This window comes from Lytechinus pictus, unplaced genomic scaffold (assembly GCF_037042905.1).
Source record: "Lytechinus pictus isolate F3 Inbred unplaced genomic scaffold, Lp3.0 scaffold_20, whole genome shotgun sequence".
NCBI lineage: Eukaryota > Metazoa > Echinodermata > Echinoidea > Temnopleuroida > Toxopneustidae > Lytechinus > Lytechinus pictus.
The window spans coordinates 10,117,289-10,134,322 of NW_026974141.1; the positions used below are offsets into that span (position 1 = coordinate 10,117,289).

The window sequence follows — 17,034 nt, forward strand, 5'->3', positions numbered from 1 at the left end:
GAGGAATAACTTCCTACCGGTGTTTGTAGTATAGTTATACTTGTAATGCTTATTCTGCGAGGACATAGTTTAATACTGAATTTACCTTCGATCATTTATATGCACTACAGAAATTTAATCTTTCGATGTTTTGAAAAGTATATTTTAGTATTTTTTTATATTCAGAAAATATAAACAAAAACCATACAAATTTACTTAAGAAGTAAGAAAACGAGTTTACACACATCACATACACACACTATCATGACTATTCAGCAAGTAGTCATGTACAAAGGGCGGCAGTTTAAACGTCGCATGTTTCGATTTCTTGTAGTTATCTGGTTATAGCCTTTACAAACTAAATGACGTTTTAATATACATTCAGTTACGTTATTAAGGCTTAACTTTTGGTATCATCTGACATGTTATTCCGATTGCATTGGCGACGTCACCATGGATGAAATATTATTCGTTCGTGCGGTTTATATGACAAACATTTATTAATATATTATCTTTATGCAATAATACAAACTGTATAATTTTTTATAAGGAAATATACATTTACAAATGACATAGGGCCATTCAGTGAGGATTTCGAGATAAAAGCAATAAATTTCAATTATCTTGTCTTAAAACTAAAATAAAGTGTAGGTCATTATATTTTCTACTAGCAAATGATATTATAATTTTGATGATAACAGTTAGTAAAACAATGTTCAAATCAAGTCAATCTTTCAAATTGCGGTTGGGGCAAACTGTACTATTTCATTTAGACTGGATTAATTGCAATGCATTGCTTACCCAAGCGAACATATGACATGTATGAAGTCGAGTTACTGTAACATTTCACGTCTCAAATTAGCGGCACGGTCATTATGACCATAGTGGAGCGCTGCGCTTAAATAATTGCTGAAACTCCAATATCTGCTCGTATTCTACAATCACAAATTATATACTAAGCAGTCGTCGGATGCCACAAACCAGGTGAGACGTATAACAATGAAATAAATATTTGCATTGCTCGACACACTTAAAATAAAATGTTCACTACTTAGTAAACCGACATCAATTTAGATGTGTGAAAATCGAGTTGGATGATATTAGTTGAACAGCTTAAAAATATCAAAGTTCCCTGCAGCTGCCTTACCATTAAAAGAAGTTGTCAACGTTTAAGAAATATATATGTTCAGAATAAAACTTAGGTATTTAGCTCTGAGCACTAAAGCATTAACCGTTTTACCATGGAAACAGGCCAGTTATTCAGGCGACTGCGAATGTCTGTACTGATAAGTTAACACAAAAAAATTATAATTTTGACATCCGATCACAAAAATCCTTTTGGTATAAGAAGAGAGCATCCTACATTGCTCTACGTATCTAAATCTAAGGTCCATTCGAATGCACATTGCCTGTCTGCCACTGCTACGTGCATGACGAATGTGTTGCCTTTGTGGGTTCGGGCTTGACTATCCCTACTGGCAAGTCTTCGAGAAATCCCAACTAAATACTATTCAAGTACCATCTTTGTCTTCTTATCATGTATATTGCAACTCTAGAAGGGAGGAAGCGAAGTCTGTTTTGTACAATCACATATAGCGTGCGTAACCCAATCTCATGCATTTTTGAGGCGGTTTTTTGTGTGTGTGCTGGGGTTTTTTTCGGGGGAGGAGTGATTATTTGTTTTTGTTTTTTGTGTTTTTTTTTTCTCTCTCTCTTGTATAATAATAAACTCCGCACAAGAAAATTTATAATGGTAAAGAACCGATACAATGAAATGCGTTAAAAAGAGGAAATCTCGACAACCATTCTTGGAAAGTGGCGGCACCAAATATGAGCCCAATGTCATGCATATTTTTGGTGGTGGTTTGTGTGTGTGTGTGTGTTTTTTTAACTTCGGGGGGGGGGGGGTGTTTATTCCTTTTTGGTTTATTGTGTGTATTTTTCTCTCTTGTATAATAATAGACTCCGCACAGGAAAAATCGATAATGGTAAAGAACCGACACCAAAAATTAGTGAAAAGAGAGAAGAACTCGACATCCATTCTTGGAAAGTGGCGGCACCAAAAGTGAGTGTTAAAAGTAACCCGTCGTTTACACACGTTGTATAGATATTACAGGGACCAGTGACAAATGATTTCATTTGAATTGATATTAAGCTTGGTAAAAGTAAACTTATTGATCTTGAAAACTGCCGATGGAAGGGTAATGTATTGAATTTCACAATATTTACCCATCCTACTTTTTTTAAGGAAGCATTATTTCCATTTCATCTTTGATTAGCTATCATGATCAAATTTCACCCCCCCCCCAAAAAAAAAAAAAAAAAAAAAAAAAAAAAAAAAACATAATCGCAATGTTCCTGCCTACTATTTTGTCATTGGGGCTCCTATAAAGTTTCACACTATTTTCGATACACTGAAGATACATCTGAGTGATCTACATTTACTGGAAGAAGGACAGTATATCCTACACTTTTACACGGATCCTCTGGAATGTTATCCTATACCTACTTGACAAATTCTGATAATGCATCGCATGTGGTATGTACGTAATAAGCGGACATCGTTGACAAGTTTGCCAAAGTTCAATAAGAGGTATATGGCATTTTTATTTAGTCTTCATTCACCAATATAATTGTCAAATTGCAAAGAAAAAATAATACTTATTAGGTTGTAGTCTTAACCATCTAAAACACTGAGCTATTCCGACGCCTTGGAAGACAGGATGTGGGCTGATTCTGCCCCACCCCTAATGATCTCGGCATAGGATAGTGGCACTCGCGCTACCCATGGCATAACGTAAAAAAAATCTAAAATCTGATACCTAGAGAATTTTCATTGTTAATTAATTATGGGAATTTATGCGTCAAAGTTTGTTCTGTCTAACTTAATAAGAACCCTTATTTATTATTACTTACTGACTCTATCAGATTGTGATTTGATGTACTTAAAAAAATCCATTTGACGATTATTTTCTTATGTATTCAATTGTTTTTCCAAATTTATCATGTCTCTATGTTTTTCGATTTTTTTTTAATGGGAATTGTCGGGTTATTTATTCTGATCGTAATCAAGATAAAATTTAGAGTTAAATCAGTCAAAGGTGAAATAATGATTTATTCTTTAAAACGCTGAATTGCATCGGAGTTAAGCACGAATTCGTGCTCTTGGGCAATTTTTGAGTTTGCATGCACTTGCGAAAGGTTGTCGAAACCTCGTACACGGGGGTCGCAAAGTTGAACTCAAAATTTTCGCGAGACATACAAATAAAAAGTCAGCGAAAGCGCAGTCAAACAAGAAAAATCGCAGAGAATCTATTTTGAGGGGATGATACAACCCTGCTGTATTATAAGGATTGACACCAAGATCAGTGTGACCGAAGTGTTCAATTGCGTTTACATGGTGTAATACAATATAGCCAAGCAAAACTGCACGTATCGTTCAGTGTCACAAAGATATCAAGCTTTCATCGCATGCCACAAATCAAGTGAGACGTTAAAGATTATACCAACATCTTTGTTTTTGTTTCGAACACCAAGGGTGTTTTCATTTTGTCAAATTATTTTTACCATGATTTGTCATTGATTAAGTGTGAGAACTTGTAATGAGCGGCTGCTTGTGGAATTCCCGCGCGAAAGACGCGGTTCTGACTTTTGACAAGGTACACTGTAAAACTGTGGTGTTAAAACTGACACCAGTTGTATATAGAGGACTACACCATGAGGTGTTAAAATTACACCCTATAGATTGAACATAGCACCAAATAGCGTGAATGTAACAACCAAAGGTGTAGTAATAACACTGTCAATTTAACACCGGAGTAAATTAACGTGTGTGGTCGTCAATGTACACAGGATAACACCACAGTTTTTGCTGTGTACCCTAGGCTCGAGCATGGACGGCTCACAACCTGAATATAACAGTCATAAAACTAATAACCCCACCCCTAAAAGATTTGATGACTAATTTCATGTAAATCTTATTCTCTCTGCTCTAAAATGGGAACATGCAATTATTCTACAGTATGCTTATATATTTGTATTAATCAATCTGGAAATTAAAAAAAATATTGGAAAAGTAATGTATTTAATGCATTGACGATACCCTAGCAAGCATGATGGACACAACATTACCAGCTCCCTTGACTGATGATTATAAAGGTAATTCGACTGTATAAGTGTCGAATACACTACATTGCACAAGACGCATGAAGAATGAATACGTCGATAGTATGGTTTTAAGAACTTTGTTGGACTTTTTGTGGACTCAACAGAGTTACAATTGTTGGTGTATTCACCGAGACTGTTCCACATTAAGGAGCGTCCATGCACATTGGATCTTTCGCCAATGACTATTTTGCTAAAAATTGGAACTGGGAGAATTCGTTTTGAGGGAAAATATAACAGTAACATCCGCAGCCCTTCGAAGACATCACATCAACTTCATATATATGTTTCTAAATTTCTTGTAAATATAAAACTGTGAAGCAAATCATTAATACATATGTACATCCCTGCTCAAACAGTCTGACCAAAGTGACCACTTGCGCTTACAGGATTGCGGACAACTCAAAGCTGCACGTTCACTTCACTGTCAAACAGATTCCAACATTTTTATCAAATGCCATAAACCAAGTGAGACGTTTGCATTATTGAAATAATATGAACTTCACACGAATGGAATTTAATAATAACTGCCATATAAAACAATTTGGGATATTTGAGCCGATTATGTAAATCTACCCCAAATAGATGACTATCCAATCAATGAAGTCTAGTTTTCTTTTCTTTTTTTCTTGTCAAAAACTTCCACGATGTGTGTGTGTGGGGGGGGGGGGGGGCAATTACTTTTCTTAAATATTGGAGATCCATATTCCTTTGGCGTAGATGCTAAAGTTGCAATTCATATCCTCTAAGAGTGGGATCGTTACGTCACCAATTGCCGCTTTATTAATTCAGAAATGCAATGATGCCTAATGTATCAAACTGGCTGAAACATATTCGCCACACTGCAATAAATGAAATAAAAACAATAATTTTTACCTCATTGGTAAAAAGTGCTGATCGTGTATATAAGCCACTGTCAGTTGAGGCTTTCAAACTACATTCTCGTAAGCCATATCACTGCCCTTCCTCCTTTGTTTGATGTGTGTGTGTTTATATATATATATATATATGTGTGTGTGTGTGTGTGTCCTCACGTTTTGTGAGGACGAAGTGTGTGATGTTATAAACTAAACTAAGCTAATGCTCGAATTCACTTTATTTGACATGCTTATTCTTTGTAATTTTATGGTTGAATTTAATCATAATATTTAAAATTACACTTCGAATGTAAATATTTCACTCTACCTGTTTCTCTTTTGGTTTCGTCAAAGACAAAAAGAAATAGTATCGGCGTTTGAAAAAATTCATAACATTGTTAACATTACCTATTATGCTTGATTGACCTTAGGGAAGTATGCACATGGAAAATCTGCACTTGCTTTTGAAATTCGTCGTAAAAATACATAGTCCCTCCCCACTGGGCATTTTACCTGATATTACCCGGGTTGTAACAGGTAATAACATGAATATTACTACGGTAACAACAGTGGGTAATAACAGGGAAACTGTTGACCAATCTTTCCCTGTTATTACCTGAACCTGATATTACTCCATTTACACACTATTTCTCAGTATGATGTAACTAATATTTTTAGCATTTCCATGATATTACCACCTGATATTACTCCATTTACCCAATAACCAGTATGATGTTACTAATATTTCAAGAATGTTCATGATATTACCACCTGATATTACTCTGTTTACCCAATTAATGTGGGGTCATCAAAAAAAAAATTAGTAATTGAAGCACATTTTTACAACTCCTTACTCTAAGCCATATCATCTTATCCTGTCCTAAAATTTTACATCCTAATCCTATCCTACACCTATCCACCGAGTCCTGTCATTGACTTGTGTATATTGAGCGAGTTTACAACACTTGACAAATTATGGTTAACAATTATTTAACACTAAAACATTTTTCTAAAATTAAATGTCATGATTGTGAATAATATGATATATAAACTTATTTGGGTGGAATCATTGCATAAACATAGACACATTAATTATTAGAGCAATATTAGCTTTTAAAAAATCAAAAATTTGTAGTGTAGTAATGAATATTCATGAAAAACTAATATTCCCAGCATTATCCTGATATTACCATCTGATATTACTTCATCTACCCAATATTAATGGGTTCCGCATGGGTTGGAGGTCTCGTTTCCATCTGGGTCCTATCTGGGCCCCATGTTGGTTCAAGTAAATTTGTTTCATCTGGGTTTCATGTGGGCCCATATGGGACCCAGATATCCCAGATAAGAACCAGATCCTGATACTTAACTCTCTGCGAATGGAAGCGTTTCAACATTACCCATTACCCCTTATCGACCTGTTGTAACTTGGTAAAATGTCGGTTTCATCAGGGTGATAACAATATTTTTTTTGGAATTGAAGATTTCGCTGGGATTGCTGTAAGATTATTATTACTCAAGTTTACAAGGTTACAACAAATCAAGCCATTCATCATTACCATATTACCCCTCATCACCCAGTTGTAACTCGGTAAGTAATATGGGTTTCATCGGGATGATAACAGTAATTTTTTGGACTTTGAAAATATCGCTGGGATTGCTGTAAGATTGCTGTTATTACTAAAGTGTGCAATGTTATAACCAATCAAAGTCATTCAACAATACCCTTATTACCCATCATCACCCTGTTGTAACTAGGTAATTGTCGGTTTCATCAGGGTGATAACAATAACAAGTAGCATCAGGAATTGTAATTTCGGTAATAGAGTGGTAATAACGGTAACATTTGGAGTTACTCAAATTTCCGGGTGATATTACCGGTAATATCCGGTAAAATTGGTAATTGGTAACAAATTGCCCATTGGATCCTTAGAAATGTCTGTTAAAAAGCAACCTAATTTCTTTCATGTGGCTGTGATCATATAATATTGTAGGTCTACTTGAGTTTTCTAACCTGACAGTAAAGTTTTTCGTGATCTATTTTCAATTTTCATGAATTTTGAAAATAAAGCTGGAAGTGAGAGTTGAAACTGAAAACCTGTTTGCTTTTTAGCCGAGCATCTTTTGAACTTTCATCGTAAATGTCGTTTGGAAATCACTGTTGATGAAGCCCTGTTTCAATATGCCAGCGCGTTCAGTATGACCAAAGCGACTAATTGCGCTTACGAAATATGGCATCTGCACGTATGCTTCATTGACAACCAATTATATAGCATTCCTCGGATACCACAAACCAGGTGAGACGTTTCAATCAACATATATGTTACTGCAATAATTACTTTTGCCCATGTCGTCCTTTTCTGTTAATTTTAGAATGTTCAGTCTCCTGCCCTTTCACCACCAAATCACAAGGCTGCTGCTGTGTTTGTTGTTGTTTTTTTAATTTGGTGGGCTCCCCTGTTCCCAAGTCAACGCATGCGAAGGTTATCTATTGGCATACGGGAAAAAATAAAGTAATAAATATTATATTTTATCTCCCCCCCCTTCTTCTCTGCTCCGTCAAATTCGTTATTCATTTCAATTTTAAGTTGGTATTTGGTATACCTTTAAACGTTGGTGGGGCAATAATCACCTTGGGGTGTTTTTATCTTTCATCCATGGTGGGGTCTGTATTAAGACAATGTAGTACTCAAATTGAATCAAATAAATTAAAGCAATGTACTGGCTATAACATTGACTAAGTTTGGTTAACATGGAGGGCTAATTTGCTCCTGAATCTTGTTCAATTTCGGGTAAATATGCTATCACGTGGGGGGGGGGGGGGCGATAACCGCGCCGAGCCGCAGCTTGGCAAGGTTTTTTTAGTTTACAAATGTGGACCCCTCCCCCATTCACGCGTGACATTCAACTTGCAAGCTTCTTTCCACCCCCCCCCCCCCTCTCTCTCTCTCTCTCTCTTTACCCAATGTAAGGCAGCACACCCAATCCAAATATTGAAATGTTTAAGCCGGATCCAGGCCGCTAATATATTAGCCTGGGCCACGTGGTCTACAGGTCTAAGGCTCCAAAATAAACTTCTTTTTTTCTAAAGAGCAATGCCAATAATAAGGGCACTGTTTTATTTGGTGACGTCTCCCCGAAGAACTTAATTTATGTTTTTATTAAAAATTTGATAGTCGGGGTCGTATTCGATCTAAGGGACTAATGATTAATGCATCACACAATCATAGTCTTTCACTGCATTTTTTCACTTACCGTCTTCAGTACAATTCTATGCAATGTCATTGCTTTATCTTGTTGTGTTTGTGCTTGCGAGCATTGTCACTATGTAGTTTTAAATTTGGAATATAAATAGATCAAACCGAATCAACCAAATACAAAGTATGTTTGTGACATAGACACAAATAAATGCCGAAATACATATATATATATTAATTTTCATTGACTAGTAAAATGTATTATCACAGACTGATGAATACACACACACACACAGACAAAAACACTGAATAGAAATATGCAAAGTCAGAATCTCTGTAGAACCCAGTGATAAACAAGAACAGCAACCAATGAACATATTTTAGAAAATGATAAACCCCATGAACCTGGGGATATTCCTGAACAATATGCAGGCTTCGTCAAGGTCAAGCTAAGAGTGGCAATTGAAAAATCATGGATATATTTATCATGTTCATCATGTTCATGGAATTCTACTAGTATCCGACGTACTTGTCAATGCTAGAACTGTAGCACAATGGTTGGATCTTGACTTAAATATCCCAGCTCGGTCAGTATGACCAACGTATCTAGGTATGCTTATAGAATTTAGTGGCACCGAAGCTGCACGTATACTTCAGAGACAAAAATAGTATTCTTCGGATGCCAAAAACCAGGTGAGACGTTTGCATCATTACGTATTAGTAAGTAAGTAAGTAGTTTTCAGGAGAGCGAAAAAGCAAAGCCTGGAAATTGGGTGTACTACTGTATATATGTCAAATTTTTCAATATTATGTACCTGCCACATACATGTAACAGATCTACACAGGTCATCACACAGTTTTCCCTTCGGAGCGATGATGTATTTATTAATATTTTAGCTGATTAAATTGTAAACCAGAACGTTTTCTGTGCACCGGCGCACAACCAACTTGAACAGTCAAACGTACATGATAAATCAGAGTGTTTATTTTCCTTAAGAGAGTCAAGCAAACTATAAAACTTATTTTTTTACCGAAACTTGTTATGTCTTCATTTTGAAATGCATAACACATTGGCCTCATTTCTCATTTTTGTTGAGGGCTTATTCAATTTCTTCATTAATGTGTTTCCGTATTTAATGCATTTTGTCTTAGTTATATGTATCTGATGTGTTTCTCCTTTCCCTAAATCCCATAACCCATAAATGTGTACTTTCAATAGCGTTGTTGTATTACCATATGTGCGATACATGTAAACTTACTGATATGTATAAATTAAGTTTATTTCGAGATAATGATAAACAGATTCATCCTGTACACATTTACTGTCTATCAATTGTCAAACGCGCAGAAAGTACTCCAAAAAGCAAAATGATACCCAGCTTTTAAGTTAAGTTGCATCTAAATACATTAATATGCCAAGGACGACTTTTCACATTTTGTTATATTCGTTATAATATACATACTTTACTTTGAAGTTAATGTATGTGTGTATATGTGTATATGAGCGTGTGTGCAGGTGTGTGTTAGTGGGTGTGGGTGCGATAGATGAAACCATGATTCAAGAGCTGTATTTACAAAATCGAGTGCATTCAGAACTCAGTGATGCGAACTTAGAGTGAGTATCAAGAAAATATCGCATACTATATAATCTGGAAAAGGGTGTTGGTTTTGAAAGTACCACGTACCCTCTGACATGGCGCAGTGCGTTAACATATTCGATAGCGACAGCACAGGCAGAGGTGCACACTCGAATCACTATCAACGAAAATTCCAAGTGAACGTCGGATGAAATTTACAAGGTGAGACGTTTGACTGAGAAATTCAAAGTCTAGCATGGGATGCACTGACTGGCTGTTCGCACTCATCACACTAAAATCATGTGCTTCTTTAGAACGTAGCTTGTCTGCAATATTTGTTATGCTATTGAAACTAGAGAAAAAAGATGATAACGTAACAACTAATGTTACGACGTGTTATCCAAAGTTTGCTCACGATTTCTGAAACCATAGATGATCGCCACAACCAAATAAACGGCACCGACGCAGTGACACCAAGTCATTCACATATATGTGCACACCCACATGAACACACGCACACGTAACCCTACCTGCCTTCTTCTGAATAGTGCCTCTTGTCCTCCCCAGTAGGTTAAATGTCATGAGTTCTCTCGTCCCTCTTATCGATACTTTGCAGTTCGTGTAGGTATAATTTGATAATAGTCCAATCAATCCATCCCATATTCACGAATCTATGTAACGAAGACTGCCCCTGCCTCCTTACATAGAAGGCAACAGTTTGACTTGATATTGAATACCATAATAATAAAGATTCCAACAACTCTAACATGTCTAAACAACATTTATGCCACAATTTGAAATGTAGGCAGCATTCACAGTATCCGCAATACGTATATTCTCGTACAGGTTTTCGTTTGAACGCTTGAATTAAAATGAGTGGTTTTCAATAAAAAAAATTAGCTACGACATGTATACATCTATAATAAAAATATATCCATTGGATAATAGAGTCCCACCATCTATTTAGATTTGTTTTTGCGTTTGATACCTTTTTTAACATTATAAGTTAGTGACAAGAAGGAGGATAATGTTTACTTCTTGTGTAGACTTGTTGTTCCTTTTCGCCCCCCCCCCCTCCAAAAAAAAAAAAAAAAATATATATATATATATATATTTCCATTGGCTCTATAACATGGGACTTTTTTCAACTTTCAAATAGTATGAACTGGTCGGCTTCGTTGGCAGGCCTATATGTTTATAGTACGTGGCAGATGACATCCCAGTGGGTTTTATTGTACAATCTGAGACTTGGATAACTTGCAATACCGTCAAATTCATTATAAATATACGGTAAAAAAAAATGGGCATATTATTTCTGTTTTAGCTTGGATTCTAGTACACTTATCGTAACAATGAGCAGGCGGAGTTGCAAGAAATCGCAACGAAGAGAAGAGCGTTATCTCTTTCCAGCCAATGTGTTCGTATGCCTTATTTGCCTTATCTGCTATAAAAGTCATTTGTCTTTATTTCATCTCCTAAGTATGCACAAGCTTCCAAAGACATGCTTCTCTGCACTTCTTTAGTATGTCAAAATTGGCACTTTGGTGGAAAAATATCAATAGCAAATGCACAAAAATTGGCACCTTTCAGTTTATATTTCGTGATATGAAAATAACCATAATCACAATTTGTACTCCTCTTTAAACATTTATTATTCCAAGTGAAGTGCATTAAGGAATTACGACAAAATGCAAACATATACATAATATATATAATGATAATTATGATATCTCGGGGGGGAAATGTTGCAGAGAAGCATGTAGGAATGGTCTTGTGAAAAAAAATGATACTATTATGATCCCCAGTAAAGTCCTCGATTATGTTCGCATTGTCAGCGTTGTAACTTAAGTTTTCTTTTACAATGGGCAGGTCACCTCAACTGCAGTACACCATACGTTCCGAACCACGCCAGAATCCAGGATCCTCGCTTGAACTATCAATTCAGAGACAGAGTGACTGTGACTTGCGACGCCGACCAATCTAGCTTTACTCTGCAATGTCATAATAAAGGCTTGTGGAGCGGACCAGACGTATCTTGCCCAGTGCCTCCACCATCACCATCAAAAGGTAATCCATCCTTGATGATTTCCATGTTGTCATGCAAATGAATAGTTGTAATATATATATCACTATTTTTCATTGGTCTATAATATTGTTATGTAGTATGAATTTAAGTTCATGTTATCCTTTCAGTCATTCACTTTCACTTGTTTACAAACTCCCCCAATGTCATCTAAGAATTCCACAACTCCCAATACCCTTTAAATCCTAAACATTGGCCAGAACAGACAAACCCTCAGTGACGTCAGCTAACTTCAAGAAACAAAAGTTCTAAGAAGTATGACTCACATTTCCAGCCCAAGTCACTTGCACAGAGCATCACCACACCCCTTATACCAGAGAAAGTTTGATAGACAGTTACCTGTAGACCAATCAGAACAAATTTAGATCACTCCCACCTTAAATTGTTACACCCCCAAAACTAATGATATAAATAAGATATCTTGATAACAGAGATAGACGATAATACTAGACCCACACTCATCCTTATAGACTGGCTGACTTCAAGACTTAAACGTCCATCCAGTATTTATTTCACAATCTCAGTCTGATACTTCTATTTTTTTTTTATTTATCGTCTCTTGTTATATCCGAATCTTCATGTACTTCGGACTGTAAACTCAAAGTGATGATTAAATACTCAGTGATTTGAACTGCATAACTTTCTCCAAAGTTTCTTCATTACTCTTCCCTTCTAAATTATAATTACCGATCCCAACACGTCAATATGTTGCACTAATCGCTTTGAACATTAACAAGGAAATGAAAAAAAATCAAGAGTATTTTATATATATATATATATATTGCAATGTAGTTGAATCAACACTTCAATAGCAAGAGCAGTTTAAAATGTTATGCACATTGTGAAACCTTGTCAGGAAGCAGTGGATACTTTACAAAATGAGATCCCAGAAACAGACACTGTATATAAGCAGACTTTTGATATTATCAATGCATTTCAAGTATATTGCATTATATCATAATTGAGGTATTGACTATTATGATTGTATCTTGCATCATGTGTTCCTCACTTCTGAAAACGTCCTCTTGGAAATATGACTCTGCAGGATGATGAGATAAGGAAATTGCACGTGAATTTAAGTTTATATAGCGGATTTAAATACCGTGTTGGAAGCAATGTCAACGTAAGTTTTGGGGAGGTCACTCCAGGGTTAAACGGCTTCGGGGAAAGAAGGATTGATAATGACATTCAAGTAAAATAAAATAAGTTGACCATGGAGCCACTAAAGTCATAATCCGTTGGTTAATCGAACCATCAACAATTTAATATTAAATGAATTACCCTATCCTTCGCTAGAAACACACTGATGCCAAGGAGACAAAACTAACAATCTAATTGATGAGCCTCTTGATACGCCATTTGTCTTTAATGCACATGTGTCTGAATCGTGGGCGACGACTAGCTAATGACTACAGTGGATTTTTGATTGTATGTTTTGTATGAATGATTTATAATTATGTTCTACAGCCATATATACTTTGATGCTTATACAATTTTACCAAAACAGTCCTCTCCTGCAATGCCCCGGTAGTGCCTCCCTATGCCACCATTGGGAATTTTCGACTATCCTACAAGCCCGGGGACAGATTGAATGTCACGTGTGATATAAGGGGAGAACCGGTTACATTGGAATGTGATGATGGCTTATGGACAGGACAGAATGTAGTGTGTGATTCCCCCGCCCCAGGTAAGTTCTTACATGAAAATAAAACTATTTATATGAAAATATTATGCACACACACCGAGGCATACACACACACTTACGAACCTACACACAGAGGTGTTGTGGCTGAGTGAATACGACTTCGGACTATCAACCAAGAGGTTTGGAGTTCGAAACCACCACAGCTCTTGGGTTCTTTGGGAAGGCGTTTATCTACATACCCCACTCTCCAACCACGTGCAGTAAACGGGTACCATGCAGGAAGTTATTTATCAAATGATTGAGCGCCAAGTTGAAGGCGGGATAATAATGGCATCATTCTATAAGAAGGGTCCGCATGGAGTAGTGGGCCACTTTGTAAATCTCTACAGAGCAGTATTAGAGAAAAACAATAAAATATTTCTTGCGGGCTTCCTTTTTCACAGATATGATTTTTATTTCACTTTTATCTTGAAATTGGAATGTGCTTTCAAAATTATGCGGACATAACAATGTGTAATTAACGGCTTATTTATTATTCTTCATAAGTTATTATTATTATATAAATTATATAATTATATACATATATGTGTGTATATATATATATGTGTGTGGTGTTTGTGTGTATGTATGTATGTATTTATAACACGTTTTGGCCCCTAATTGCTTAAAAATTGCAAAAAATGGTATGTACGGCCTATCAGTTAAATGGCAAATTTACATTTATTTAATTCACAGCGTGCAGTCCGCCGAACATTCCTTCGATCTCATATATTGAAGCTGTTAAACCACGCTACAAGAATGGAGACCAAGTGAATATTACATGTAACGATAACTCTGAGCAGTTCGTCTGGGAATGCCAAGAAGATGGTTTGTGGCGAGGAAGGTACATCACGTGTGCATTCAATGTAACACCTATTGCAGGTAATTACACACATAAAAACCAATGTCCAAAGAATATTTCGAACTTTAGCAATAGTTTTGAAGAGCAGTTTAGTTATGGGTATGGCAATGTGACAAGCATTCAACCTGAATACTTATTTTCTCTAAGTTATATCCATTCTTCCTACAATTAAATTCATATTTCAAGTACTATGGAAATACCTTAATTCTTAGAGTTAATCCTATGGAAAAAAACGATATAAACTAACAAACAGCACCGAAATTTAAGTAATAATTCTTGCTATACTGTATCTTAACAATCATTGCCAAAGAAATGAATGATAACTAATAAGTTGACTCTGGTTATTTAGTATATCTTAAAATGATTGCTATGAGTTGTTACAATCCTTCTGCAAGCCGAAAAGAACAGGAATTGATGGGCTGTAAGAGGGGATGCAGTGCCTCTTGGAGGCACTATTGAACTTACCTAATGAAAGCTTGGAAAAGTAAATAATGTTGAAACGAATATTTTAGAAGAGATGAAATGAGGGTTATGCACAATCAATCTTAAAACCGTTCTTTAACATTGCTTGCATTAATAAATCCTGTATTTTGAATGTTTTTATCCTTAACATGTCATATTAATGTATTCGTTGCCGGTTTTTACCCTTTTTCCCTTTTAATAACTTTTGAGAGGGAAATCTTGTGTATTAATGCTGACTCATAGACATTTTGTTGGTAAATTCATGAAAAGTTCAATATGTAGATTGCAAGATGCTAATTAAATTTGTTACTTCGATTTTGCTTATTCTAAAATGTATAGGTCCGAACCCAGGACCTCCTGCGCCAATAAGAAACCCACCAAAGGAAGTCAGTGGCAGAGAGTATTTTATCACCGGCCTACTTGTAGTAGCTGTCATTTTGTTCGTTCTGGTTTTAATGAGTTTGGCGATGTTCTTCATTTTCGTTAGGAAGTGAGTTTTTATCTTGTTGTTGTTGTTGTTGTTGTTCTTCTTCTTCTTACTAAATCGAGTGACCGATATATGAACCTTGCCCTGATCTTGTTATCTGCTTACAATATGATATACAAATGGAAAAAAAAACGATATATATATATATATATATATATAAACCGTATATACATGTATTATGTATGTGTATATATAATGTATATTGTTAATTGTTCATATTCTTAGATAACTTGTCTAAAACTTGGAAATGCAGCTGTTAGAGTGCCGAGTATGAAATATTAACATCGCTTTTTACAGAGTAATGTCTCTTATACTATAAGGCTCTAGAATGTAGTTTATTTTTTTAAATTGAATCATATGATATCATTAATAAATCCTTACGAATGAAAGTATTTTTCGTTTAGATAATTTATTATCTACGATTTCATGAAAAAAAAGGAACTCTTATCTTACTTGAAGTATACACGTTATGTCCAATACGTAAAGACATGTTTTTTTTCTGTATAATATTCATTATGTGATATATCTCTATCGAGATTGCCTCAAACACGCTGAAGGTGAAAAACCCACCTACCATCACAACCATCAAGGATGGTACATATTCGCCCTATATTTTTTTTAATAAAAGTAGCAGGTGTTAACTTTTCAGTGAACCCTTCATGCACTGGGGCTTCTGTAACTTGGGAATGATGTTGATTGTCATATAAGTCTTTCACGAAGCTATTCATATGTTACGCAGGAATTTGAATACGACTGGTGACCACTTTTCGTGTCATGCATTATAAAACAAGAAAAAAAATTGTATTTGATTAGAAATTTATAAGAGCTTGTATAGTAAATGAGTTATACGTGAAGATGTTCATCAGTTGGTTTAATCCACATAGCTCGACACGTGTTTTTGGCTAATGCTGCAAAAAAAATTCAAAAGCTCTGATGTATTACTTCCTCTATTTGCCGCAGTGCAAGATACCCTAAATTACCTTTTTAAAATCAAACTTTTAGGGCACTTGCTCCCATTCCTGTCACATTTCGAAAAAGAATGAATGATTCAAACATCTGGCTATTGCTAATGAGAATTTTAATCCACAACGATCAGGTTTTACATTAAGCTGATATGGGAAAAATTTCATAATCTGAATGAGAATGTACGAAATTATCGCCAGCCGTCCAAAAATTCGTGCTTAACTTACAAGCAGTTTTAATACAAAAAAAAATCTTATTATCTCTTTTTTTTCTTTTAAATCGTATAATTCAGTCGTGGATACGGCTTGGCATCATCATCAAAAGAAGCTCTCAGTGAGAAAGCTCGGGGGCCTCTGCCAGATGTTCCGGAAGGATATGCGAATTATGTTGCTGGCGAACAATCCCTCTACGTTGAACCTTATCTCAAACAAAATGGAGATCCAAACCCCAGCTACGAAGTCTACGAAAAACCAGTTTGAAACAATTGACCGACCTTATCCTCTTGTTGAAAATTGTACAGAGACATCAGGCAGAATTCGATTTATGTTTATCAATAGAGGCGTTAAAGGAATCCCATCACTTTCAATTTATAATGTTAATACTAGACCTAATATGTTAGAAACCTCTGTCAATCTATGGAAGCTAACTATTTGAAGCGTGTGGGCTTTTTCGGTCGACATTATGTTTCTTGTACAACTTATGATTTTTTTCCTTAGGAG

General features: G+C 35.6%; 1 protein-coding gene across 1 annotated transcript; it reads left to right on the forward strand.

The window, feature by feature from the left end:
- The first annotated feature begins 4,091 nt into the window (after positions 1–4,091).
- On the forward strand, positions 4,092–16,794 carry LOC135157967 (complement factor H-like). Its single transcript, XM_064115179.1, has 5 exons — positions 4,092–4,137; positions 13,365–13,544; positions 14,238–14,423; positions 15,205–15,355; positions 16,608–16,794. Exons 1-5 carry the CDS (start codon positions 4,092–4,094, stop codon positions 16,792–16,794), a joined length of 750 nt encoding a protein of 249 aa, XP_063971249.1.
- Positions 16,795–17,034: the final 240 nt, after the last annotated feature.

What these genes read in the sequence shown, in the direction of transcription:
- LOC135157967 (XM_064115179.1), top strand. Translation starts at nt 4,092, where the DNA reads ATGATGGACACAACATTACCAGCTCCCTTGACTGATGATTATAAAG. An exon ending in CTTGACTGATGATTATAAAG is followed by an intron (nt 4,138 to 13,364) that starts GTAATTCGACTG and finishes TTACCAAAACAG; the next exon opens with TCCTCTCCTGCAATGCCCCG. An exon ending in TTCTTCATTTTCGTTAGGAA is followed by an intron (nt 15,356 to 16,607) that starts GTGAGTTTTTAT and finishes CGTATAATTCAG; the next exon opens with TCGTGGATACGGCTTGGCAT.